The following is a 27,837-nucleotide window of genomic DNA, read 5'->3' on the forward strand; positions in this document are numbered from 1 at the left end:
TGCTTTTTATAACAAACTTAAAGTGGAATAAAGTTATTTTGGCCATGTTTTACCCCCATTTACTCTACAGAAACAAAACTAGACTAACAAGATATTGAGCTGACAGGGGTGCTATTTCTGCTCTGTTCTGTGACTAATGAAAAACATGAGATGAGCTTAAATAAAGCGGGACTGTGGGGTGAAATATTTGCCACGCACATTTTGAGGTGGTCTGTGGATGTTACGCTGCTATTTTCCACCATAAACAGAGCATCGTTTCACAGAGAGCCCGCAGTTAATTGTCAGATAAGTCCACGAAAAGGGGGAGCAAGTGCAAATCGAAGCCTGTGCTAAAAACGACGAACAAACAGATGTAAAAGTATGATTGTAATGGGAAACAAAAATCAGCTAGAAGCTAAAAGATTGCCAGCCAATCACGTTTCGTTCCAACCCCCGTGGAGCGTGACGCCACGAGCCCAGGGCTCTCCACAGGTGATTGGTGGTCTCGGCCGTCCAATCACAGGCCGTGTTTTACAGCAAAGTTGTTAACCCCCAACAGTAGCACTTTGGTTGCCACCTCTCTAGTTTCAGCCTGCTTTACATCGACAGGAAAACAGACTTTTCATCGACCGAAAAACGCTCGTTGACGAGGTGGACATAACGCCGACAGCGGCTCGCCGTTTGGCTTCCATCATAAAGCCAAGTAGAAGAAGTAGCTGTGGCTAACGTTCATGTTAGTTGGCTCCCTCTCTGGCTAGCTGCGTCGTGTTGCCTGGCGTTTTTTTTTTTTTTTTTAACTTCTGACTTGCAGAAATGTTGCCCATCTGTCTGTAAACCCCAGACGTGTGCTAAATGGTCGACTTGGTGAGTATTTTCTTGTAATGTTTAACTTGAATCGATGGTCGCCAAAAAAAAAAAAAAAAAGGCCCCATCGTGAATAGTGTTTCTGGCATCAGATGATTTCATACACGCAATCAAATTCCTGGCTGGTCAGCTGGATGCAATTCAGCACTAAAACCACAAGTTCCTAATCACTTTGCCAGCTCTCGAAGTGAGCAGATGATATCGATCGATTTAGGCAATGGAAATGTTTTGAATTGTATAAAACAAAAATGTAGTTCACTGGCTGTTACGTTTATGGCAAAACGAGAATGTCGGAAACCTGATCCGGCCAGTAGGGAGAGAAAACATCAGCAGAAGGCGGAGATGAAGAGTCGGTGAGAGCCCCAAACTCAATTTTGACATGATTTCGTGTTCGGGTTTTTCATCATCTTGGTTGGGAATGTAACATTGTTGGATCATAGGCTCAGGGTGTGTGGCTAAACAGTGCCAGGCAGTTCCTGTGGTCTGTCGGGGAACTGCTTGGCCCTGGCCTGCATGGGTCTGGATCCCTCATATCCCCTGCATTATCTACTGTAACCCACAGTAGGTTCCCCCTCCTCAAACACCCACCTCTCCTCTCCCTACATGGACTAAAAAAAGGGGGGGAAGACTTCAGTAACTAGTTCGGCTTCCCTTTAAAGATGAAGTTTGGAAGACCTGCTCCCAGTCAGGGATAGATCTGCCTCATGGTGACAATCGGTGGTTGTCGTACTATCATCAGTTAATAATTATTGATAAAAGCCTGCTTAGGATACCGGATGGGTATGATTTACCACATCAGGTCAGCCAGGTAAGAAGTAAATCAGAAAAGTATAATAAATTGCGTTTCCTGTGATTGTGTAAACTCTCTGGGTATTGTGGGACTAACCCCACCCTCATGGGACATTTGTAGGCCAGCACAAACTATGTGAGGAATGGCTGTACAGTTTGTTAGGTTGAGATGGCCTATTGGTATGTTCACCTAACTTACTATGGTTTTAGAAGCTTGGATGTCAAGGTCACTGACATTACCTTAACTCAACTTAGACTAAATATTTCACCCTAGCTTTTGTCATCTCTGCACAATCATAGGACACTGAGGCCCTGAGCGCAGACTCCAATTTCTGCCTTCTTCCTAATTAGTAGTTTGGCTGGCTACTATCTGCAAATTCAGAATATTTCAAGGCATTCATCTATAATACAGCATAATATCAGTGTAACTGAAGGGGAACACAAACCTCTAAAATGGGAAGGTGATTTTTCAAAAAGCAGGCATCAATATTGTCACGGCATTACCTAGTTCTTCCAGTTATACAGCATTTAGCATCGTTTTTAACACACAGGAACATGCACATATTCCATAACCTCATGGCAACAGACTCGACTGCCTACTGAACAGGTGAAATGTCGAAAGAAAGTATTCATCTCAATATTGCAAGAGTGTGCTGACACTGTAATAATGATGTATCACAAGTAGGAAGAAATGTTGAGGAATCAATTAAAATATAGACAAAAGTATCTATACATCAATGAAAACAGCTAGTTATGCATATCCAACAGACCAGTATTCAAATACAAGTTCTTATCCGGGGATTTCATTTGCCTCAGTGCTCATAACCACAATGCTGCTTTGCATAATAGAACTCCTGCCTGAGAATAAATGTTTGGTTGATCTTGTGGTAGAGTGAGCGCTCACTGTACGACAGGACAGGTTCCTTTGGAGACAGGTTACAGTTCAATTGGTAGAAAATGCAGGTCGGCAGCGTCTCTGGGTTTACCTTAAACCTCAGATAGAGACCTCTAGTGGCATTCAGGTGCAGTTGATGTCATTAGTTTTGCAGGAATATGGTATTTGACAATTTTGACTGTACATGGTGCTAGATGAAAAGATGAGAGATCACCAAAGTTCTTACAATTCATCCTGAGGAGGAATACAAAATTCTGTACCAAATTTTATGGCAGTCCATTCAATAGCTGTCAAGACATTTCATTGAAAACGGCATTGGGGCGTCACATTGGCCTGGGGTTAAATTGTGTAACACTAGGGAGGTTTGCTGCGTCTAATCAGCTTTTCTCCCCACATTTCCTGTCTACCTGTTTTATACAAAGTATCAGCGTCATCCAGAACTCGTTTCTCAATTGGCATCAAATGGCTTTTTACAACAAAAACAGTGGTACTTGCATGATACAAAGGTCAAGGAGGAATGGTGAGGGGGGGGGGGGGGGGCTGACAATTATGATCAGGTGGTGGACAAATGTTTTGTCTTTGCTCCGCCCAGACAACCCTCTCCAAAACCTCTCTTAAATTAACAAGGGAAAACTCTTAGCTGAGTTTCTTTTTTAAACCGTCTTGCATGCCACTCGGTTTTATTTACCCCTGTAACTGAGTCCTCTTAATGTCTTTCCTTTTTTAAAGCTTTGTTTTTCTCGTACACTGTCACAAAGTCCAGAGTTTGGGCTAAATGTCCTTGTTTGCTCATGTCAATTGGTCCTCAGGTCCTCATGATGCAGTCTGTGGATATAATGATGAAAAGAAAACCTCAGTTCCCCTGGGTGGACCCTGGCTAAACCCAATGTCATTAACAGGTAAGATGTTTTAATGATTGTAAAAAAGTACTCTGACCTTGATAAACATTATTATTATTAGCACTCTAGATGTCTTTGGCTGTTGCTGTGTAGCATGCTAAGTGTGGACCCATCAGTTCTCAATTCCCCAAATCCATGGGGTTGTGGCAAAAACTGAATGTCAAAGCCCCCTGGAAGCTCAGTTACAGCCAACAGTGAGATAAGCACGGTACTGACATTGTCAGGGTTACAGGTTTGACTCTGCTGGAGTGTTTTGTACACAAATATTCAGCAATTGGTGTGTGCAGCGTCTCTGTACTACTTGAAAGTCGGATCATTTGCCTGTCAGACCAGAAGAGGGCAACATTGTTCATGTGCTGAACATGTTGCTATGAAGCCTTTCACCTGGAATAAACATTTTCTTTTTACAGTGGGCTGTTATACACTCACCAGTGATAAGGTTCAGTGGATCGGAGTAGTTCTTCCAGGTCAGTTGCAGAAGCAGTTACTTCTGTGGTACTTTAGGCGTTGGCCTGTGGTGGATAATGCAGAATTTGTAACTCTTACCCCTATTAAAGATTTTGTTCCTCCAGGTTTGCACTAATGCATAAAACCAACTACCATAACACAGATCTTAGTAGTATAGTAGTATTTTGCTAAAACTGGGAATAGATTTGACTAAGAAAATAATAATCTAGGAACTTTGAGGGAATTGTTTGAGGCGTTTTTTTTTTTTTAATTCTATTCAATTCAATTTTGTTTATATAGCGCCAAATCACAACAAAAGTCATCTCATGACACTTTACTTTTACTGCTAGCATTTTAGGGTAGTTTTACTGTGTTTCCCAAGGGTAACATGTTTTATTAAACCAGACAACACCCACTTTAACATCCTTTATATTATCAATGCCTGACTAAAAGGAAAAGTTATACAACAGAATAAACTTGGACAGATGAGCTTTAATGTCATGATTTGAGGTCTGGTAAAAACAAACGTGGATATGTTATGTATATTTAATATTCAAATATGGGCTGAGCAGTCAAAACCTCTAAATTGGCAACACCTAATATTGATTAAGTAATTCCATTGGTCATGGCTGCAAATCTCAAAATATTGTCATTAATTATATTTTTCTTTTTCGTTATACACACGTGAATCATTTTTTACATTTATAAACTGATATATCTATTTTGGCTTAAATAGTTCATTTTCGTCTAGTAATTGAATACAAATAAGTTCTATTTTCCCCTTATTTGTGTATTTATATTGTATTTTATTTAGATGCTTCATTAATATATAATCCATTATTTATTTCATTTTTGCAATATATGTTTCGGTCATGCCTAATGTTTATTTCAATAATTTATGTGTATGTGTGGAGAGGAGTTAGTTTGCAAGAAATGCCCCCTTCCCCCCACCCCCGCAACGCGCAAGCGCTCGGGATCGTGTGGGAATGGTCGGTCCGCGAACTGGGGGTTGGACCGCTCCGAGCGAAACACAGCAAAAGAGTTTTAAATGTCCGCCATGTTGTCCATGGCGCACTGAACCAACGATAGGGAGCGGAGCGTCGGAAAAAAACAGTCCGAGAGAGAGCGACCAAGATCCGGGCCTTCCCCCGGCTCCGTTGGCGACGCCCTAAATACAAGCTACCACCATTCGAACGTTAGAATAGAGAATAACCGCACAGAAACATCCATGAAAGCTCCACTCGGTACCGTTGTGAATATTAGGAGATCCGATAGATTTATATTGCATCTCGAATTGTGAAAAATGAGTAAATTGTCGTTTCGGGCACGGGCGCTGGACGCTTCCAAGCCACTACCCGTCTTCCGTTGTGAGGATTTACCCGACCTACACGAATATGCATCCATTAACCGGGCCGTGCCGCAGATGCCTACGGGGATGGAGAAAGAAGAGGAATCGGTATGCTTTAACCGTCCGAAAATGTGAAACTATATGCTTTGGTTTATTTTTAAATGATCACAGGCGTCCCTCTTTTTTTCTGCGCAAGCTTTCACAAAATGGCCGCCAATTTTCTCAGGAGAAACACGACGGATTTCTGTTGCAGATGACACATATGTGGGACTTGGACGGATGTTTGAGAAAAGCGGGGATGCGTTGTGTCATTATAGGATAAAATTACCCAGTTTGACCGGCGTATTTATGCGTGAGGTGATTTTCTGAGTACAAAGGAGTCATGTGACTTCAGCAGTTCCGACATTTTGTCTTGTCTGTCAGGATGGGGCCTTGTGTTGGCGTAATTGCAAAGGACCAGGGCAAGGGGGAGCTAGTGATTTTAGATTATATGTGGCATCTATGCTACTACCAGACAGAAATGTCAACACTGCTGCCATGCATCGAGGAAAAACTCAGCCTGGTTCATCCTGAACAGGATATAGTGTTGTGTTTTCTCACGTCAGTGTGTGTGTGTGTGTGTGTTGGCATATTTCAAATCAAGACATCTTTTGCGTTAGTGCAGGTTGTCACAGTTGGGTACAGTTGGCTATTAGCACTTTGTCATGTCATGTAATTGTCTACATATATGATACAACCCTTCATGTTTATTTGTATTGAGGCTGTGGGTTGTGATCCTTCACTGTTTATATAATGCAGCTGTTGCAATTCAATTATTGCAACAACTAACAGCCCTATTTGAACAGTAAATGCACTGTGTCAACCCTGCTTGTGTAGCTGTCAGAGATGTGTATTAAATTTCAGTCTAACCTGGAGAGATTTCTCAAATTATCCTCGCTCGGAGGGACACGGTGGTTTTTCCTGGATAGCTGTTGTCACTGTAATAATCATCTCACCGGTTTCCCCCAGTGTTGACATTTGATTTTCCAGATCAGAACATTAAATCCCATTCACAAACCTAATACCTCCAGTGCTTGTACATTTTGAAATTGATCATTTGAAAAGCTCCACCAGCTATTTTGGCACAATTGGCTATCCTTTGGAACTCTTAAAGTGTTCAGACGGTTTAGGTGTCAAGAGAAAGTGGTATTTTCAGGTGAGGTTCAGGGATGCGCTTTAGCCACTGAGGCAGGTAGATAAACAGTCTGCTACATGCTCTCGGTTGCGCTGCCTCCCACAGAGGTGTAGTGGTTATCTGTAGGATGTAGGGGATTGTTTTTAAACTAGCTCCTCGTGGTAGTTTTTGTCTTTCTATTCCTATCATCACATTTATTTGACTACAGCCCTTATTCTGGGTCCCCCAAGCAAGATGTCAGCTTCTCTGAGAGTATTGTTTTGTAGCTGACCCAGCAGTCTTGACTAATGTTTGAATATATGGGCAAGTAAACAGGGAATATCACTACAGGCGTCTGTGGTGGATACTGTTATTATTCACTGAAAGTATGTTGCAGCCACTCTGCTTCGCTGCTCTCGTGGAGGCCAGGGGTTCAGTGTGTCAGATGGCACAGCAGGCTGGCAGACCAGCGGCACGTGGAGCTCAGGAGGATGTCAGGGCAGCAGCAGGGGGGGGGGGGGTCTGTCACTGTCACTGTCAGTTCAAAGTCTAGGCTCTGCTCAGCTGGAGTGCTTGGTTATGTAACAGTCATATTATCATAAGAGGTAGGCCAAGGCCTGCTTCATGCCAACCTCTCAGAGCTGTTATGAATTTCTATGTCAGGTGTGAGATTGCAACATGCTTTGAAGTCATTGCTGCTAGACACGTTTGTTCATGCTCTTTATATAACTCTGTCAGCACATAAGGTATGGTGAAGGTGTTCTATTGTACTGAAAGTGCATGTATTATTTTTGGTCCTCCACTGGGAATTGTGTCTCTGATTCTTCACTCATTGATCTACACAGGGAATAGTTCCTGGCATTTCTGGAGATATGCTCGACCCACTGAGCTTGTCACCACCCCAACCACATTGACTACCCACACATTCACCCTGCAAACCACTTAGCATTGAGTGTTGTCCCTGTACTTCCTGACTCTCTGTTAATAGAGAGCTTTTAAGAGTGCACTGTTGAACTTTAGGCTTTTCTGTATGCTACTTTAGCATTACTCGTTTGAACCATCTATGTGAGCACAAGACTACATGCTGGCTTTCTCTGTTGCTGCTGGGCTTGTCTTTAAAAAAAATCGTTGCTCAGCCCAGCATGTGGTTTTGTAATTTACAGGCGGTGTGTGTGTGTGTAGCGTGGCTTGACTGAAGGGCCGTCATCGCAGAAACTCCCTCGGCACGTGCGGCTTGTTTGTTTTGGGCCAGACACTTTTGTCTTGTGTTTACGTTTGGGTGAAAGTGAGGTCAGCGTCTGCGGCCCCGGTGGGAACCCACAGGCATCTGTTGTGTTTGCGTTTTTGCCAGACACAGTTCTTGTACTCGCACACAGACACAGACAGACACACGTTCTGGCAGGCCACCAGTTTCTCCCTAGGTGACCTTGCTGGGTGGGAATGTGGGGCATGTCACCTGTCCAAAGTCTCTGCCGTCTACATGCTGTGAAATTGAAAGTTGTCTTTGTCAGCTGTTTCCCTCCTTTTTTCTTTGACTGTTGACAGTTTTGTGTTGGCGTGTATGAGGGCAGCTTGGAAAATTAACACCAGCCTCTGGGCAGGTACTTGACTCTAACGCCACAGCAAGTTTGCCAGCTAAGCAAGCCTCAGCTGGAACAACTTCTGAGAATGACCAGTCATTTTAGGAATTTTCCGGTCATAGACCCATGGATGGAAAACAATTCTCTGGTTGTGATTAATTGGTTTTGCTGCATTATTATGCAACCGTGGGCCTACGCTCCAAGTTATAAAACTTATTTTTCCTTGTAGACACTACTTCCAGCCATATTGACTTGATGGCCAGAAAGGGTCTCAATTCCTGATAACTTACTTTACAAACTGCGGGGCAGAGTTAGAATCTACCAGCCACAGCCAAACGTACAGTCTGATGGCTACTGTTAATTTCCCACTCCACTTACGCTGGGTGTTAAAAAGTCCTCTCCCGCGCAGTGCATAAAACTGCTTTGTACTGTAGCTATGCATCCCTCGACAGCCCTATGCGACCACCCCCTGCGGTTGTCCATCATGTTAAGTGGCATTTACAGTGTCTGGGACAGTAGCTGTCAGAGGCGAGACTGGTGTAGGTGGAGGAGGCTCTGGCTGCCTCAGCAGACGTGACAGTGATCGATGTGGTCATTTTAGAAGGCTATTTCTGGACTCCTGTGTGTACGTGTGAGAAAGCGAGACCAAGAGAAAGTGTGTGTGTGTGAGGCCACCAGCTAATGCTCTGTATTCTGACTGTTCACCTCAATCTAAGTCTATTTATTCTCAGGCAAATAGCCATGGCCGGGAAAGTAAACAAACACATTGCTTGATTAGGTTTGGCAGCCAACATGTTTTTGCTCAAGGCCGTTTGATTTTATGAGTTTTTCCCTCATTGTGGAGAGGCCCGAGGAAGTTGATGCAGAGGTTTAGGCGTTCGCCAGGGGAATGATTCAGTGGGAATCAGATAGGAACGTGAAGGTTATGCAAGCATACATGCACAGAGGGGGTCGCATCATACTGCTATGAATAGGTTAAATGTGTAAGAGTTTTGAGTTCTGTATGCAGACGCCTTAGGGAAGAATAAAACTCCTGGCTTCTCCAGCTAAGGGAGTAGCTACATACCCAGAACAGATCACCAGAGCACATGGCGCTATAAATGTAAAATGCAACGATTTGCCTCGGGTATAACAGGCTGTAGAAAATCGTTAGTCCCAAAAGTCCAAATGGTGTTGATGAACACAGTGCTCTGGGACACAATAAAGTAGATTTTATACAGTAGACTGCAAATGTTAGATGACTACAAACAACATGATGGTATACTGAAGGTCACACATTAAGTACATTTTTAAAGTTTAACGTTTCTGCCTGAAATTATTAGTGGCCACCAATTAATTATGCCAGTAGCAAAATGAGTCATAATCCAATATTTTCACATTTTAAACACTGATTTAAAATCATTCAAAACTCTGGACTCGTGGTTGGAAATGTATTAAAATTGTGTGTAATGAGCATTACCACGATAATTTAATACGTAATTTCAAGTTGGATAGGATACATTATGTGTAATTTGTCATGGTGGTTTGTCTACATTTTTCAGTCTTGGCTAGTCGGTGGAGAAGCTGTTTTTCTTGCCTGAATGCAGTGTATTGTATGAAATAATACATGACTATAGACCACATTGAATGGTATAGCCTGCACTGAATGCAGTATAATACTGCTGTGTGTCTACAAGGCCTCAGTGAAAGTGTCAAGGACCCTAAAAACCTTTTTTATAACATTGAAAAGCGTGCCTGTTGGTGCTGTTCATAAAGGCACCAATTGACCCGTTATCAGCAGTGATCAACTTCATGATGTCTGTCTGAGATGCTGCACACTTTACCTGATTTAACCCACTGGAAACAGTTTTGTCGTCCTTTTATGTTCCCATTCTCATAAGCAGTCCGCATTTTCCTTCTGGCCATCATGTGGTGCCAGGCGAAGCTTACAGTAAAACAAAATCCAGCTGACATTTAACACTAAGCTGATAAAACGACCTACAAAAAACAGCTTGCATAAATGTTGAAAGTAGAAAATTCCATATTGATATAATGGGGCTGCTCAGTCTAAACTCACGCACTGCCAGGCCACCAAACAACTGTTCATTGTACAGAAGTTGCAGTTAAATAAAGATATTGTTATGATGTGCATTGCTGTACAGTAGTTAGCTCGTTGGTTTGTAGGATTTTATATGTACTGTGAGCTGACTAATCTTACAGGGGTTTAATTGACCAGACTAGCCAAAAACATTCACATGTGGATGTCTTATCTATATATGATTTTTTGGACATTCCACAGACTGTATTATATATTAAATTACACACAGTGAAAGATTTTAGCCTTATAACCGACTTGTGAATTGAGTGTACTGCTGCAGCTGACTTACAAAGCTTGATGCAGCCCTGTGACCACCACAAATGAATCCTCAACCTATGTGAAACACTGCTAGCAGTCATTATAGGCATAATTTGAAGCTGGCCAGTTGCACACTGGGCTTGACCATGCATGCATGCATGTTGCAGATGGATCCTTATAAGAGAAACGCACTCAGCCAGTAAGGCCTGCGGTGTAGCCAGTATAAATGCTCACGTTACCTGTGAATAAGAAGCAGTGACTTGGTGTTAGTTGCAGAATTGATTTCACTGGTGGAACAGCATTAGGTGTCAACCTCGGGAACATGGCAAACCTCCTGAAGTTTAGAATTCAGACTGCTGTCCCTCTGACTGTCGACTGCATAAAGCAGAATCTGAATGAAGCCCTTCCACGGTGCTTGCTGATGTAGTACATCTTCCTCTCAGTGTTTGCACCTGCTTTACTCAACAGTGACTATGCCGTGACTGACTTACAGTGGTTGTTTTGGCAATACGAAAAGTCTGTTGCTGTCCGTGGAAAAATGCAACCATAGCATGACAGTTGTGCTCAACACTTATTCATTGAAGTGTGCACGCACATTCTTTTTGACTCATTCATTCACTCTGTCTACCTTCACTAGGCACAGAACCCCCCGTCTATACCCTTGTGTTTCTGACAGCCACAGGGAAAACAATAAACACACACCTTCTCTCTGAGAGCTGCTGTACGAGGCTAGCGGCACGCTGCCTTGTTGACAGACTGCCTGCCAGTGGCTCACTGCCCAGCTCTGGGCCAAAGGCTTTACTACGACTGACTGGGACGGTTCAGACAAGCAGCCCGTCAGCAAGCCAGTTAGTCAGCCATCCAGCCTGTCTGCCTTCCTTGCGGCACGTTACCCCTCGGCAGGCTTGGCAGCGGCAGGCTCTCGTCACACTTGTGGTGGGTAGATAAGGCCAACTGACGGAGCGTTGGAGACAAAAACAGTGTCATGTTTCCCTCTGTTTTAGTGCAGATGATAGTGATTGGCTGGCAGGTTCAGATTTGTCTCTGTCCAGCTTCTTCATATCATTCTAGGCCCATTTGGTAATCTCTTATGACCATGAAAATTACAGTCGTGTTCACATATATAAATGAATAGCTTTATAACTGCATATATTTAGATATAAGCACAAACTCAAAGATTCAAGAGTCTGTCTGGCAGTGCAGATTTATGAACTGTTGTGGTTCTGTTTCACTCTGCAGTCCTGTTTGTTGCTATACAGCATGTTTGTCATAGATTGTCATATTGTGTGGATGCCAAATGTTGCCCAATGTGTAACCGGATAACCGTGAGTTTCCTCCTGCAACTGAGTTTGCACGTTAGGTGTACATTTGGCTGGTATCTGCATGAGTCAGCGTGTTACTTCCCCCTCAGCATGACAAAGTTCACCAGACTTTATTATGTTTCAGTCGAACAATGTTTTTTTGTTTTTTTGTCACAATTGCTTCACAAGTTTGTGAACTGTTTGAACCGTTTCTTGGATTGTTTGGTTTGTTGCACGTGAATGCATTTTGTTTTCTTTTTAACAGACCGAAGCTGTTCAGTTTGTTCAGATTGCGGATATCGTGACAGTAAAATTAAATGTCGTGGTGTTTGCTTTCACTGTATTACAATTGAAATAGAAAAGGGTTCCTGATAATCGCTGCAGCACATGGATAAACGGAGCTTAGCGTTAGTTCGGTCCCTCTTGCATTCGCTGATTGGCATCAGCTGTTCACAGCTGTGTGGCTTTTAGCTGACTGGTGTCATCCAATCATATCAATGCAGGTCTAAAGCATTGTCCATACCCGATTTTAAATCTGTATTTGGGAGTTGGAATCTGATATATCAGCCTGGCCGATTTATGCTGCTTTTTGCTGTTGGAAATTTTTTGAGAGCTCCCTCAAAGAGCAGCGTCTTCCAACTGTATAATCATTTTCTATAAATGGACCATATCACATCAGTTCTAAATTCTTTTGCTTTCATATTGGTTCCAGATTTAGTTTTGAAATAGTTTTTAAAGTCTGTTTTTAATCCAGTCATTTTGTTTGTATGGTATTTAGCCCCACAGTGTTTACATAATCTCTAGGAAGAGCACATCCATGCTTAGCGGTCCAGGTGTCTCACCTCCATCTGTGTCTTTCTGTAGGAACACCATCTCCAGCGGGCCATCTCGGCACAGCAGGTTTATGGCGAGAAGCGGGACAACATGGTCATCCCGGTCCCCGAGGCAGAGAGCAACATCACCTACTACGAATCCCTCTACCCTGGGGACTACAAGATGCCAAAGCAGCTAATTCACATACAGCGTAAGTGGGCTTCTCTAATGGCAAATATGTGATGCAGAAAGCAGAGAAAATGAGTTTGATGTAGCAGATTAGGGACCTCAGTTGTTCCATTAGGCTGTAATAGTGTTTCCCTCAATTATTTTGAATGCATTAAATGACACTTGAGGGCTGTTTATCAAAATTATAAGTGGCAATTAGTAGAATATCCCACATTAGTGTACTTATGAGGCTTTTTTATTTGTAAACATCAGTTTAGACCTGTATTATTTCATTAGATTAACTTTTTGACTATAAAGTATGAAGAGTTTCCTACAGAACTCTCATTACTGAAAGAAAAGGTGGCCTGAAATGAAATTATAACCCGTGTGGCATAAAAAGTGAAACGGTAAAATGGCAAGTCCATTCTGTGATTCATGATCCCGTTCGTTGTAAAGGGAGTCTGTGTGTCTGGTAACTATTTATCCATTTAATGGCATCAGGCATGTGTTTTATGAGCTTTTACTGAGTTGTCACATGTTTGTCAAAGTAAATGAGTTTGCGAGATTGCCTGCTTCAGTAATGATATCAAAGAAAATGAGTTTGCTAGATTGCTCACTTCAGTAACCATGTCTGTGTCACAAGTGGTTGCCATGATTGTTTCTCAAAGGAAAGCAATTTGCTGTACCCCAAACGAAGACACTGTTATCAGTTGAAGGCTGAAATGACAAATGTTCTGTCCTGTCAAATTGCTGTCGGGCTAATTTCAGGGTTTCCTCAGAGGTCTAGACAGTCTGAAACGTAGAAAATTCAGAGCTGAGCACTTCCAGTTCTAGAAAGTTTTGTTTTCTACCAAAATATCTAAAACTAGTCAAAATCTTATGTAATTGCCCTGGTGACAGAGCTCATCAATAACCATACATCTCATCTGTCGTACCCAGTTGACTTGATGGCAGCTCAATATGAAAGTGATTTTCTTTAATTAAATTTGAACTGAGGTTAGCAAATGTCTGATGGAAGCCTGATTAATTTGACAGCAGATGTGGCAGTGTTCTTGCTGCGAGAAGCTGCTGAAATAAAACACAAAAACACCGCTGGCTGTGGGATTAGAGGCAGTTGTTGAGAACCAGAAAGGAAATTGGTTGATTTGAATTAGCCTGATGTGGTTTGACATGACTGTCTCACCGGTCACTGAGGCTTGAGATGAACTAGAAGACTAAAGCTAAACCAAGTGAGTGGATAGCTTTTTATATTTTTCTGCCTCCTGCGTCAGAAATATACTCACACTAGACCATTAGGAAAGGGCAGAGAGTCATATTTTACGCTTCAACCAAAATTATACTGATGTATCTTTGACCTGCAGAAATAATCAGTGTGCATTATTTAGCTTTCATAGACACAGAAATGCGGACTCCATTAAATTGTGCGTCAGGTCAGTCTGTGATGTACTGAATGTACCAAACTCTCCACAACAAAACAGCCAGATATTGTAGACTGTCCAGTCAGTCTGAATGCTTTCAGTTGTCTGAAATACAACAAATCTGGTGTAATCATGCCTGATTATCATCTTGTGTGTCCCTAACCTTAGCGTCCAACAGATGCTGTGTGGGCTGTACTCTTAAAGCACTTCTTTTATTCCAGTGAACTGTAGGCCCTTAGAGCTGTGTAGTTTGAGCTGCATCGGGTTTATATGAATGACTCGGGATACTGCCGCTCTGTTTGCTGGGTGCTTTGTAGAGACTGGTGTGCAGCAAAGAATTTGACCATGTTTTTTGTTTTGACATAGTCTATAATAATATGACTGGTTATGTTGCTCTGAATGAAAACTTCTTTATTCCAGCAATATGGTAAAACTGTTTCTGAATCCTCAGTTTCTTTCAGCTGCCACTTATTCACTGCAGCCGCTGCAGACAAGTTGTTCGGTTGGCATTAAACACAAACTGACATGAATGGATACTGAATGATTCTGACTTTAAAATGCACTTCAGGGAGCCTTGACAGTAATATTGCTCAGCAACCATCTGTATATGTGGGACACACAACCTCAGCACAAAGAGGACCCAACTCCTCCTTTAATCTGACTGACTTGTAAAATGGTAAAAGTGGTGTGAAGATTTGTTAGCGTCTGTAGCCTGCGCACAGAAATGAGAATTTTGTCCTTCTGTAATTCAATGGATAAAAGTGAGTTTTGGTGTTCTCTGCTGCATTTCCAACAAAAACTAAAAGTTGCGCTTCATAGAAAGTCTGCCTTTTTAGTATTTCAAAGTGATTGTTGCACGTTAAGTGAACTTGGCTGGAAACAGGCTAGATAATATTCTGTTATGCCGCATGCAATTGACCTTCAGTCATTACCAGTCAGACCAATTTAAGCTGAATTTTTGACTTTCGGCAGTCAGTTTGCTGTGGAGTCAGAGTAGAGAGGTCATGTTCACTGGATCACCATGATGTCTTTTGTCCTCCCTAATTTTATCTCCATTTGAATGGATCCATGTAGCCAAAAAGTACACCCATACCCCAGTTCATTTTAGTTTTATTAGCCCAGTTAGTTTGTTTTACGAGACTCATCTGTTTCCTTTTCTCGACCTCCCTCCAGCTTTCAGCTTGGACACAGAGCAGCCCGATTACGACCTGGACTCGGAAGACGATGCTTTTGTGAACAAGCTGAAGAAGAAGATGGAGATCAGCTTCCTGCAGTTTGAGGAGATGATTGACCGGCTGGAGAAAGGCAGTGGACAGCAGGTCTGCTCTGTTTGTGTGTCCATCTGCCCCCAAACGCAGCCAGCTGTAAAGAAAGTCCAATGAAAAACCTTACGGACTAGTGTACAATGAGCTTTTGAGAAACGATGATGCCTACATTAAACAGTTGGTTTAATTTAATTTAATTTAATGGTGAGGCAACCTCAGGATGAAAGTCCGTCATACCAGATTTGTCACCCTCACCATGGTGTAAATGCATCTTATTTCTCAAAATGTAACTCCTGTCTGTCTATTTCTCAGCTGGTGAGCCTTCCAGAGGCCAAACTGCTGCTGAAGGAGGACGATGAGCTCATCAAGGAGGTCTTTGACTACTGGAGCCGCAAGAGGAAAAACAGCAAGGCCAACTCTCTCATCCCCACTGTCAAGCAGGAGAAACGGGACGGCTCCAGCACCAGTGACCCCTACGTGGCCTTCCGACGGCGCACCGAGAAGATGCAAACCAGGAAGGTCAGTAGTCTTTACACTCTGTTTTATTAGCAGTTTGCATGTGGCTGTGATCCTGGTTCAGATCCAGCCCTGTGTTGGTTGGTTGGTTGTTGGATTTCTTTCTGCTCAAAGGTAAAATTACTACAAATGTGAATATCCTCTGACGTGCCATCAGTGGCACTGTGACTCGGAGACGGCAATGGTGCAGGAAATACTTTGTCGTGTTGGACAGACTTCCTCCTTGCATGTGAAATAGTTTTCACTGTGATTATGTTTCACTGCGTCACATTACATGCTTAACCTGTGATTTAGATGGAATAGATTGTCAATACCTGACACGCTGACAGGCAACACAACCACGTTTCAAATTCTATTTTCCTCTCAACCCTTAGATGTCTATGCCACCAAGTGGCCATAAGAAGAATTTAGCCTTGATGTTAAGTTTTATGATCTTAGTAACCTCTTTGCTGTCATCCAAACAACTTCATAAGTGTTCATGTGATCATTATAGCTTACGTGTTGTATGTTGCTTATTCCCATTTCTTCCTTCAACACTCAGAACCGTAAGAATGACGAGGCGTCCTATGAGAAGATGCTAAAGCTACGCAGGGATCTCAGCCGAGCTGTCACCATCTTGGAAATGATCAAGAGGAGGGAGAAGAGCAAGAGAGAGCTGCTGCACCTCACACTGGAGATCTTTGAGAAGAGGTGAGCCTGCCTCCAGGACTGCACACATAATGCATTAATACAGAAATATAACAAAAAATAGTTCGACAGCAGGCTAGCAGGGCGGAGACAGCAGGGAGAAAGGAAAAAGTGGGGTGACTGCTCAGATTAACCGTTTTATCTTTTTTTCCATTTGTAGGGTACTGTGCTATTTGGAACTGTAGTAAAGGGGGTCTGAATCTTCATTGCTGTAGTTTGAGGGGGAAACATACCAAATGAAATAGTTTGAAATGGTTTGTGTGGATAGCTGATCTCTGAGGCTGTTTTGGCTAATTATTTTTCCTTCCTCTCTTCCAGAAACGTCATGTCAGACTACGGTGGTGAGGTGATGGCAGAGGTGCTGGCTGAGCGGGCGCTGGTGAGACCGCAGATCATTCCCCTGGTCCCACTCACCAACCAGTACCGACACCAGGACCACATGGACCTCAAGGACTATAAGTTCAAGGTGAGGCTCACCATTTAAGAACAGGATTCTGACACTGGACTGGATGATTTGGAGAAAGTGTGAAAAGTTTGTCTCTAAACATCTGAGATTTACACTCGGAACATGCAGGTGTGAAGAGTGAGAAGGGTTATTATGAGTCACATTTTCAATCTAACTTGAGAAAAAAACATTTTGAATTGGAGATATAGAGTGCTGCAGGAAAGAGTCCTAAAACCCGGGAATTAGTTAATATTTTTACACATCCAGTTCCTTCGTCTCGAAGTTTTACGACATAAAATACGTCAGTAGATACCCGAGTCGAAGCTTTTATGTGTCTTTTAAAAAAGGCGGTTGCTAACAAGTGGCTAAATGAGACTACAGAGGTTGTCGTGGACATTAAACACAAACTAATCTGTCTATATATCTATGTCTCTCTATATTCTCAAAGGTTAAGCTTAGTGGTGGTGACGTTGAAGTAAGGCGACTGTGGTGTAGTTTGTTTATAGACTGACGTTAGCTTTTTACTTCTAGCGATTCCATTTACACTTACACAGAAATCAAGTGTTCATTAGTGAAGATTATCTTACTGAACAAAACTAAGTATCATATACTTTTGTTTGCCACAGAGCTTATTTTCAGCAATAATCCAAAATCCCATTGGCTTTTAGTCGAGGGAACCAGGGAGATGCTAACTTCCAGGTTGGCCTACAAAAATACGTCATCCCTGCAACAGTCTATTGGGAATATTTTAAGAGAGCTGTGTGCCAAATTAAAGATTGCCCATAGTCGCCCGTCTCCAAAGGTGTCTCTTCAAGGTTCTCTAAAGTCTCATGAGTTATCTCTTCTGTCCCCCTTTAGCCCGAGAAGACGGAAGTTCCCCGTCAGAAGAGGACGTATGTGAAGAAGCAGAAGGTGTTGCCTCTGTCGTCGGGCACACCCCACCATCCGGGTCCTGTTGTCTTCAATGCCAAGGACCTCAACCAGTACGACTTCCCCAGCTCGGATGACGAGCCCTTCTCCCAGGTACACGCACAGCTCATTCAACCACTGGCCACAGACCAACATGACAAGTGAATTATCTGCAAACATTATTTATTCTTATAGTAGCTTATAGTTTATAGCAATTTCTAATAAACATCATTCTGAAATTATGCTTTTAACAAAGTGGCAACAGCTGTTATATCCTGATAAGATTCGTTGACTACCAAGCTAAAAGAACTTGCTGAACAGAACAGGTAAGGTTTTTGAACACGCTCTGGTTAGTCGGTCACTGGGTTTGTAAGCTGACAGATCAGTTCATAGAATTCAGGTTTTTAAAACTAAGTAGAAACCTAAGTGGAACTAGGAACAACAATGAAATGGTATTATGTGAAAAGGCATATGTTTTTGCCTAAAACAGATGATGATGTGATATGGCAAAGAAAATAAAACTGTTTAATACACAGCAACATAGCACACAACACATGCTGGAAACACTGTTCATTGCGCGGACTTGAAACCTTAGAGTGTCTCTAACCACTTGGCGGTCCTACTGCACTGCAGCCTACCCAAGCCCTCTCCACACCTCCACTGTTAGTGATTTTTAGCTCTACCTCTGTCACTGCGCTCTGCCCTTTGTCCTGATAAATCCACTCAAAATTGCAAAACCACAGGAGACGAGTGGGTGGGAAATGCTTTTAAACCAGAACCTCTGGCGTCGGTGTTACAAATTCTGCTCCGTCAGTGACCTTAGACTGACCTCTGACCTCTGTGTCCACAGCTGCACTCAGGCTCATCAGAAGCAGAGGAGGAGAACGACCCAGATGGTGCCTATGCCTTTCGCAGGAAGGCAGGCTGCCAGTACTACGCTGTAAGTACTGTGGTAATCCACTGTTATATGGTGGTGGGTTTAAGGGGGCATAACGTCCCAGCAGTGGTGCCCCGAGGTTGAAGATGCTTTTAAAAGCAGTGATTAGAACAGGGACTATTATCCACATTGAGTTGTTGTAGTGTAACACGCTGTGACAGGTTTTAGATGGATTCCATTGTATTTAAATGTAATGTAGCATAGCTGAAGTAATGTGTTTGTACATCTTTGTGTTTTTTAGAACTCAGTTTACAGCTTTCAGATTTTAAGTTTATCTAAATATTCGAAGCCTTTAGTTCACACTCCACTGCTTTAGTGACCTGGTAAAGAGCTCGGAGATATTGTAGCACGACAATAAGAATGCAATGAGTGACATTCAGCATCCTGTCTGTTTCCAGGCTCATCAGGATCGTGTGGGTAGCTGGCCGTGGTGTGGACCCTGGGAGGACGGTTTGGCAGAAGCTCGCTTTCGCTACAGTCTCACCACGCTCACTGTGCCGCGGCGCTGCCTTGGCATGGCTCGACGACGCGTGGGAAGAGGCGGCAGGTCAGATTAGCATTTTAGCACTTCACCTGCTCAGCCACGCTATTCACTTTGTGAAACGCTGTCGGACATGTCTCATGCCGTTGTTTGACTTTAAAACTCTCAGGCAATGATGGGTAATAGTTTAGCTGCTGACAGCTTTTCTTTGTCGACACGAAAGAAATGGCTGCTTAAGTCTTCTCATGTACTCTTGCTTGCTTTCTTGATTAATTCAATAATTGGCAGTATTGGCTTTGATACCCACTGTCCTCCTTCTCTCCTCTCGCAGGGTGTTGCTGGACAGGGCATACACGGACTATGACAATGTTTTCCACGGACTGGATCCAGAAATGCTCGACCTGCCTCTTCCACCCTCTCCTCCTCCTCCTCTTCCTCCTCCTCCTATAACTACTTCACGCTCGCCGGCCACCGACAAGTTTGCCAGTACCTCAGAAACAAATACCTCAGACAGAAGTTCCTCCTCCTTCAACTCCGCTCTTTCCACTCCCACGGACCTCAGTCAGATACTGTTGAATATAAAGTCGTGCCGATGGAGGCACTTTAGACCACGGACACTACCACTACATGAGTTGGACAATGCCCACCCGCTATTCAGGAAGTTGAGTCGAGGCCTGAAGCGGCCAGTCTCGGCCTCCACAGCTGGGGGACAGCCCTATGGCTCTCAACGCCCGGCGAGGGTTGTCCCAGCACCCGTACCCATTGCTGGTAAGTGGATTGGCTGCCTTCAAACACACAGAGTGGACGCGTTGTGTTGTTTTTATTATTTTGCACTCATTGCAGCTTGGGGTTGCAGACCACCATCTCTGCTTTGACTGAGTGGCTTATTTAACCACAAAAATGTTATTTTATTGAAAACAGGACATGCATTCACACACCATAAGCACCACTTGTCTTCTACCTGTGAGCATGTTTTAAAGGCTCAGTTTCCTCAGTTTACTTAAGACATTTAATTCCTCAGCCCTGGTGGTATTTAGCCATGCCAGCAGTTTGGGTTTTATTTGCTCAGGTGTTGAGATATCCGCTACTGACATTTCTGCTGTCTCCCCTCTACAATGGAGGTGAATAAAAACAATTGTGTTGAGAAAAATTACATTAGAAAAATTCCGCAGCAGCGTCTCTTTCCCAGTTACTCTGGATAATCAGGTGTCACGTGGATTTTTTTCTGGAAAGAATAGTCTCAAAGAAAACTGTTTGCGAGATCTGTGGATTATGGAAAGGCTCGTTGCTGTTGAGTATTTTTTGAATACTAGCAGCCTAAATAAAATTCCATTTCCTCTTGTGTTGAGAGGAGAAAACCTGGGCACATAAAAAAAACTGTGACAAGATATTACTCTGGGTGAGTAGAGAACTCTGTGCTTTGGTTGAGCCGACCCTTAAAGAGGCATGCTAGTTCAGATAGGTAATTAGCAACTATCCACCCATGAGATTATTCAGGGTGCAGAGGTCAGATTGCTTCCATTTACCCCCACATTTTTTTTTACCTGTATTGTGGTGATATTTTTGTTTGGAGTGTTAAATTGCAGGACCAGTGTCCGTCCTGTCATTGTGAGAGGTTTGTTTGTTCATCACATACAGCTGTTGCTTGACATTCACATAGCGTCTCCTCCCACCCCACCCAGTCCACAAGGTGTCAATTAAAACTGGGTTTGATGAATAAATTCATGAGATGCACAGGATTTGTTAGGGTGTGTGGACACAGGCACGGAGTGTTGAATACAAACTAAATGCCACAGGTCCCTGGTGGTGTTACTGAGAGGGCAGTCAGGTGGTTGGTGTCTTGATGGTTGGTGTTGCTACAAGCAGTTTACAGGAGTTGTTTATGTTTTTGATGTGCATGAAAAACAACTGCCTATTGATTTCTTCTTGAAAAGCTAATCTGCTTCAAAGTACCATAAAGAAACTGAAGGACACAGATAATGAACAAGAGATTTCACAAGAAACTAAACCGCTACTGCAGTCACTCTGCACAGATGTGTTACTTAAGTCTGCAGAGAGCAGCCGTAAAGGGAGGAAGGGAGTGTAAGGTGCGGTATTTTGATTAAATAAGACATGTCAGATTGCATGAAACAAGCATGAAGCGTGTTCCAGGTGGAGGCGGTGCCGAAGTACGAGCTGTGACTTTCAAATGCACAGAATGATGAGGAATCCTGGATCCTGTGAAGTAGAGAACTGAAAGGCTCACAGGGAATAAATCAATCAATATTGCACTGAGGTGCAAGGCCACGTAATACCTTGAAATGTGGGTATAGGACTTCATAATCAATAGAAAGCCAGTAAAGAAAGACTTAAGACTGTGTTATTTACAGGATAAATAACTGGGACGCAAATAGGACCATGGGGGAACTAAAAGCAGGTGTCTGGGAGAAACCAGGTTATGGCAGAACGTTTGAGTATGCATTCACTGGAGTAACATGGTTACTGTCAAACAGATGTGTTCACATGCAGCTCAGTCACCAGGTAGCATGTATGGTGTTTTTGAACCGAGGCTTGAAGATTTAAAGTGTAAGCGGGTTACTAATGTGCATGTAAACGCACTGGTCGGCGAGCACCAGCACGACTTTTGGTAAGAGGACAGTTTGAGCTTTCAGGTTCTGCTGAGCTGAAGAAACTGCCTCACTGAAGTCTGAGAACTTGGTTGCAGTTTCCCTGTCAGTCATTCCTTGGCAGCTGATCAGTGAAGTGTGTGTGTGTGTGCGTGTGCGAGTTGATTAAAGTGCTGTTGTGTCTGTGCATTACTGTATAGATTACAAATAGACACAGAGCCTTAGAACCACAGCATCTCGAAGATTTGGCAGAGCTGGAAAAGGTGCTGGCTGCATAATGAAATGTGATTTCATTCACCAAAAAGAAATTGAAAATGAGAGAGAGGCTTCAAACAACTTCATCACTGATGAGATTTGAAGCTTCCCAGGATTTCACGTGGCGCTGATGCCACTGGGTTGCCAAACTGCAAGAGGCTACGGCAGGTGTGGTCAAGACGTCCTATCTCTCACACACACACACAGCCTTGCATGCCACGTACACGGACAGTGTGATTGGTCTTGGCTCAATGTGTGTCATACAACCCTCCTCACCATTAAGCCATCATGTGTCTCTGCAGTAAAGTTGTTTCAGTTTCCAACAGTAGTCTGGCACTTGAAGAACCTGTTACAAACAAGTGAATTTATGTTAGAGAAATGTTTTTTCAAACTAAGCACATCTGCCCACATTTTGTTTCTGCATTTGATGAACTTGTCTGCATGTATATTTGGGTATAAGTAGAAACCATGCATTTTAAACTTGTATCTTGTCTCTCTCAGCTTTCACAGCCGAACAGTACCAGCAGCATCAGGAGCAGCTGGCCCTGATGCAGAAACAGCAGCTGGAGCAGATCCGGCTGCAACAGCAAGCCAACAGCACCGCCACTACAAACAGCACACATGTCAGTATCCCACAGTCACTTCAGGTTGTTTTGGGGGTTTTTTTCCTCGTCAATGACTAAGACGGTTTTCTTCTCCCCCGACAGGGCCTGGCGAATACGTTAGACCAGGCCAGCGCTCAGTTCGCCGCCTCGGCCCTAGTCACCGCCGACCAACTGCTGGCTCTCAAAACCAAGGAGGAGCTAGCCCTGGGAGGCGGAGTCAATGGCGTCCTCTCCCCCTCAGGTATGACAACCCTCCAGACAACTGCCAGTAGGGCTGGTCGTGCTGGTCGGTGGATTGATGACAAGAAAACGGCCGTAAATACCATGACTTCTTGTCATTGAGTGCGACCCTCGTCATCATTAGTCAACATAATAAGAATAATGCATCAGCGTGGTGGTAACTGACTTCAGTGATTATCCTCATTATTTGATTTAATAAGGTGGTCAATCTGTAACCTCAAGAAATACTGGGAATGTTTCATTACTGAGGATATACCAACACCTATCCCAACGTGTGATTATTTGCACCACCTGAAATATAATTTGTCTTGAGAAGGAATGCAACTGCACAGTTACAGAAACGAAAAGCATTTCAAATAAAGTGCACTTCACCCAAGTGTTGCAATACAGTGACACTGTACAGACAAAGAAAACAATGCGTTAAGTAATTACAGTCCTAAAACCCACAATGGAGCACTGAAAGAGTAGATAGCAGCACAAAGCAGACTGAACAAAACCTGCAGCAGTAAACCCCCAACAACCGATGCCATTTCAGGCAGCAGGATTTAGGAGATAACTGACAAAAGTGACCAAAAAAATGAATTTCCATTTGAGATTATTCTGCAGATGAAAACTGTGCACCAAGGATCTGTTCCTTACAGATAAAACTATTAAACTTTGAACACAAATTCTTTCACAGTGATTATCTGTCTGTAATACTTAGTAGTTTCTTTGTGATTCTGGTGCAAAGAAATAAATCCAGCTCATAAATGACCTTCTGCCTCCTGCAGTAGATGTTTAAAATAGAGCACGTTGTCAAAGTTCAGGTTATGTGTTGAGCTGCTTAGACGTGTCGTCCTTTAGATTACCATTCACACGTTGAAAAGGGAAACGTTTTTTATGTACTCGAGTAGTTATATTATAGTACATCGTATGTTATACACGTTTCCAATACAGATAACAGGATTTTTTCTCAAACAGTTAATTAAAACCTTACCATCCCCCACCCCTGTCACCCCCTCCCCCACCACCACCACCGCCTGGCCTCTTTTGACCCCTCAGGTGTCTACAAGGGCTTGCACCTCTCGAGTGCAGCATCCCCTTCCCCCGCTGCCCCGGCTCCTCCCACCACTACCCCGACACCCGCCTCACTCCACCCCTGCACCACCAGCAGCTCCACCTCCGCTACCAGTAACAACAACGGCACCGCCCACCCTGCCAACACCACTACCACTAGCACCGCCGCCACTCAGGTCCTGCTGGGAAACAACAACAGCCTCCGTCTGGGTGTTCCCACCGGCAAGCGCGTCCACGCCCCCCGGACGCTGAGCGCCACCATGTCAACATCCGCCTTAAAGCTCGCCCATGCAGCAGCTGCCACCGCCAACTGTCAGAAACCCAAGGTCACTACGGCCTCGGCCTCGCCGCTGGACATAGTGCCCAGGTGAGAAAAAACATGAGACCGGGTCAGCCATTCTGTCCGCGTTAGATGGGAAATATTACCTATCCAAAGTGACAATAGCTGCCGTCTTGTTTATTACTGCAGATGTAATCAGTCTGATTAACAGACCCCCTTAAGTGTTCACAGGTGTACCAAATACAATAAGATATCCTGTTTACATGCACCACAGACGGATTGAAAATGGCTCTGACACAATATCACACAAAGAGAATATGTTGAGCACATGGCACTATATTTAGCTTACTGCCATGACACCATGCAAGTATTTCAATTTCACGTCTTACAAAAAACATTTGTGACGTTGTGCTCAAACACTTTTTAGCAGGTTATTTTGGTAGCACTTCCAGTTTTTGATGACATCTAGCCCTTTTTTGAGTTTGAATGAACTTATTGTAAGTAAGTCGAGACGTTTGCCTTTTTTAACGACATATATCCAAAGTGCCCCAGTTTGTAAAATACAACAGAAACATAAGCAACAACCTCGTAGTGAAGCCTCACATGGTTCTTAAAAAAAAAAGATCAGGTTGAGACGCACCAGTTTCTGCAGTGGAAAAAGACTATTGGTACATTAATGAAATCATTTTAAATGCTAACTACATGCGGTGTTTTGCTGTCTTTTTGTCTTCAGGGAGAACCACGAACAAGACAAGCCAGCACTGAACAGTCTATCAGAGAACACAATGGCCATGGAGGTTACGTAGCCTCCCGTACGCAGCGCGGGGGAACCGTAACTCCTTTGTTGTTGTGTTTTTTTTAGGTGCTATGCATCGTTCGTTAGTTGTGAAAGCAAGTGGTGGCGGAATGAGCGCGGCAAAGCTGGGTTTCCATGGTAACTGTTTTGGGACTTAATTGCAATGCTCGTCTCGTACATTTTTTTTTTTTCTCTCCCCCCATTTCCCTATTTGTTACTGTTAATAAGAGATCGTCTGTAAATTCTTAATATGGCAATTATATGTACAGTACTGCATATTTGTAATACCCCCCTCCCCCCAGCCCCCTGTTCTTGTATATAACATTACTTGAATACAGAATTGTTCATTTGTGATGTTTTGCACTCGAGATATAAAAAAAAAAAAAATCTAAATTAAAAAGAGAAAACGACAAACTGCAACTGGTGCGAGTATGAGGTGTGAAAGTTGTACCACAGAAAAATGTATGTCATCACATGCATGGTGCGGAACCTGCTGTTTGATCTATTTATTGTGCCGTGTTTACAAAAGGGTTTGTTTTTTTTTCCGTTCATGATTTTTTTTTTTTTTTTTTTAATTCTATTTTTTTTTATACACTGTACCCCTCACCGGTTCCCCGTGCTGTAGTCAGTGTTTAGCTAGATTAAAAAAAACAACTGTATTTTTTTGGATGTTGTGAACATGGCCGGGAGCGCGCCCGTTTTTGTTGGGTGTCCTTCCATGATGTTCCCATGTGTCATGTTGAGTCCATGGAGACGTGCATTCATACAGATTCAGGCGCAGGGCAGTAGAAGACGACGACAGGTGTGAATTTGTTTGTTGTAGGCATCAGTTTGTCAGTGGGTTAATCCGTTTCCACAAAGCTCTTCCATACATATATTATTCCTGAGACAAGTAACAAAACAATGGGGATGAAGACTCTTTCCCAGAAGACTTTGCTGCTTCTGACTTACCTAAGCACTATATAATTTTGTTTTTTAATTGATTGATGCTGCTTTTGTATGATTTCGGTCTCTGGTTTGGACCAGATGGCCTTATTTCACTTTGTTTTCCCTAAAAGATGAGCGCCCACCTCCCATGATCATTTTTTTTAAGATAAATATTTTTGTATCTTCCACTTTTTTTTTTTTTTTCCTCACGAAAGACTTCATTCTTTTGTTACTTGTTGATCAAAAAAAAACACAAAAAAAACTAAGGGAGTAAAAAAAAAAAAAAAAATGCAGTAACTGACATTTATTATCATTCCAGCTTCTACATAATAAGGAAGAAAACATGTATTTAATTGAAAAGGAAAAAGAAACAGTTTTCTGTACTTTTTAAAAACTCTCCAGAAGGCTGCAAGGCCATGAACCACAAGTTATCGGGTGCCTTCATTTGGGAAAAAAAAGAAAAAACCTAAAAAAAAAAATTGCTCTCTTCTGTGAAGAGTTTGGTACTGAACAAGGCTACTTGTAGTTTTTCTTTGTCTGTACCACAATCCCAATGCCCATTCCAATGGCCCAGTTGATTCATGAGTTTGTTTTGTTTTTGTAGACCCTTCCACCATTCACACACACACACACACACACACACACGGGAAAGACTAAGAATCCTCTTGAATTGTCACAAAATGAAATAAAAATCCAGGGCATTATGTGTTGTGACCAGCGTGTGTCATTTCTTTGTCTTCAATGTGTCGTGAAGTGCTGAATGTCTTGTTGGGGAATAACCTCCAACCACCGACTCTGACTAATAACTCTGTCGGGCCCTTTGGCTTGTAGGCATCACCTGTGATGCTGTAATCTATTTGGGGGTTTTGTTGCTTCATGTGCGTCTTTTATTCAGGTACAAACATGAATGAGTGTTGGATGTTGAGAGGGAGCAGAATTCTGTCTGCCAGCAGTTTTGGCAGCAAACCAACATGCATCATTTGAAAGTCTCGTCTATAAATGGTCGAGGTGGTCGGTTCCTTTTGGGTTAATTATCTCCTGTGACCTGTAGTCCAAGAAATCAATGCTTTGCGTCTGTTCAAGTCTGTGTATTGGAGCTTCATTTAAAAAGGCTGAACATCCTCGTTCTTGAAACGAAACAAATGCACTAAATCATTACATCTCTAAAATGAGAGCTGTTAAATATACATTCACCAGTGACTTGGATCCATATACATCGTAAAAGACGGGAACTGCCTACATCCTGCTGCTGCTTTTCCTGGCTCTTTTATTTTTACATGACTGGTGTTAGATTATGACCATCTGCAGGGGAAGCAACGTGTCGGTCATATCAATGAGTGAAACTGCTGAGTGGTGATAGTTTTGTTATCCGGCGCCTTTTGATAAATTCGGGGATGTGCCTCGGAGATCATGCAAAATGTCCCCTGTGTGTGTGTATATACTGCAAAATAATTGCTGCAATGGGAAGTAGGTTGGCAGCTACTAGATAAGTTGTTTATGAAAATGTGTGTAAAGAAACACACTCAGCGCTTCTTAAAGTGAAGTGTATGCGTGCTAGAACTTCTCAAAGCAACTGGAAAGTTTCCACAGGGCCCATCATCAGAGTTTTCTCAATAGATACACGGAAATATATAACATGCGTTTACAACTATATACAAGAAAGTCCCACTATTGATCTTCACAAGAAACAATGAAAAATACTCATTCAAACCTTTTAGATGTGAGTATTCGTATCCTCTCTTAAGCGATAACTTGATTCTGTCACCGTGTTGAGTCTTTTCATGGTTGGTGCAGGAAAAGACTGATGGGACGACGGATGTGGTTAGCAAGTTTGACACTGAGA

General features: G+C 42.9%; 1 protein-coding gene across 3 annotated transcripts; it reads left to right on the forward strand.

The window, feature by feature from the left end:
* Window positions 1-4,992: 4,992 nt before the first annotated feature.
* Window positions 4,993-26,698, forward strand: LOC139296060 (enhancer of polycomb homolog 1-like). 3 transcript variants are annotated; one of them, XM_070918342.1, is made up of 14 exons: window positions 4,993-5,329; window positions 12,455-12,614; window positions 15,163-15,308; window positions 15,567-15,773; window positions 16,312-16,460; window positions 16,776-16,923; window positions 17,761-17,925; window positions 18,662-18,751; window positions 19,147-19,295; window positions 19,561-19,997; window positions 22,592-22,737; window positions 22,798-22,936; window positions 23,977-24,358; window positions 25,005-26,698. In XM_070918342.1, the coding sequence occupies exons 1-14, from the start codon at window positions 5,177-5,179 to the stop codon at window positions 25,075-25,077; spliced, it is 2,544 nt and encodes an 847-aa protein (XP_070774443.1). In that variant the 5' UTR covers window positions 4,993-5,176; the 3' UTR covers window positions 25,078-26,698. The 3 variants fall into 3 exon arrangements, with proteins under 3 accessions (XP_070774443.1, XP_070774444.1, XP_070774445.1); XM_070918343.1 differs by having other exon boundaries at window positions 22,592-22,713; XM_070918344.1 differs by having other exon boundaries at window positions 19,561-19,790; window positions 22,592-22,713.
* The last annotated feature ends 1,139 nt before the right edge of the window (window positions 26,699-27,837 follow it).

This window comes from Enoplosus armatus, chromosome 14, assembly GCF_043641665.1.
Source record: "Enoplosus armatus isolate fEnoArm2 chromosome 14, fEnoArm2.hap1, whole genome shotgun sequence".
NCBI lineage: Eukaryota > Metazoa > Chordata > Actinopteri > Centrarchiformes > Enoplosidae > Enoplosus > Enoplosus armatus.

Excerpts from the sequence above, each read along its gene's own strand:
- LOC139296060 (XM_070918342.1), top strand. The coding sequence starts at position 5,177 with ATGAGTAAATTGTCGTTTCGGGCACGGGCGCTGGACGCTTCCAAGCCA. Across the intron at positions 5,330-12,454 it reads TGGAGAAAGAAGAGGAATCG|GAACACCATCTCCAGCGGGC; the intron begins GTATGCTTTAAC and ends GTCTTTCTGTAG. Across the intron at positions 16,924-17,760 it reads TCAAGGACTATAAGTTCAAG|CCCGAGAAGACGGAAGTTCC; the intron begins GTGAGGCTCACC and ends GTCCCCCTTTAG.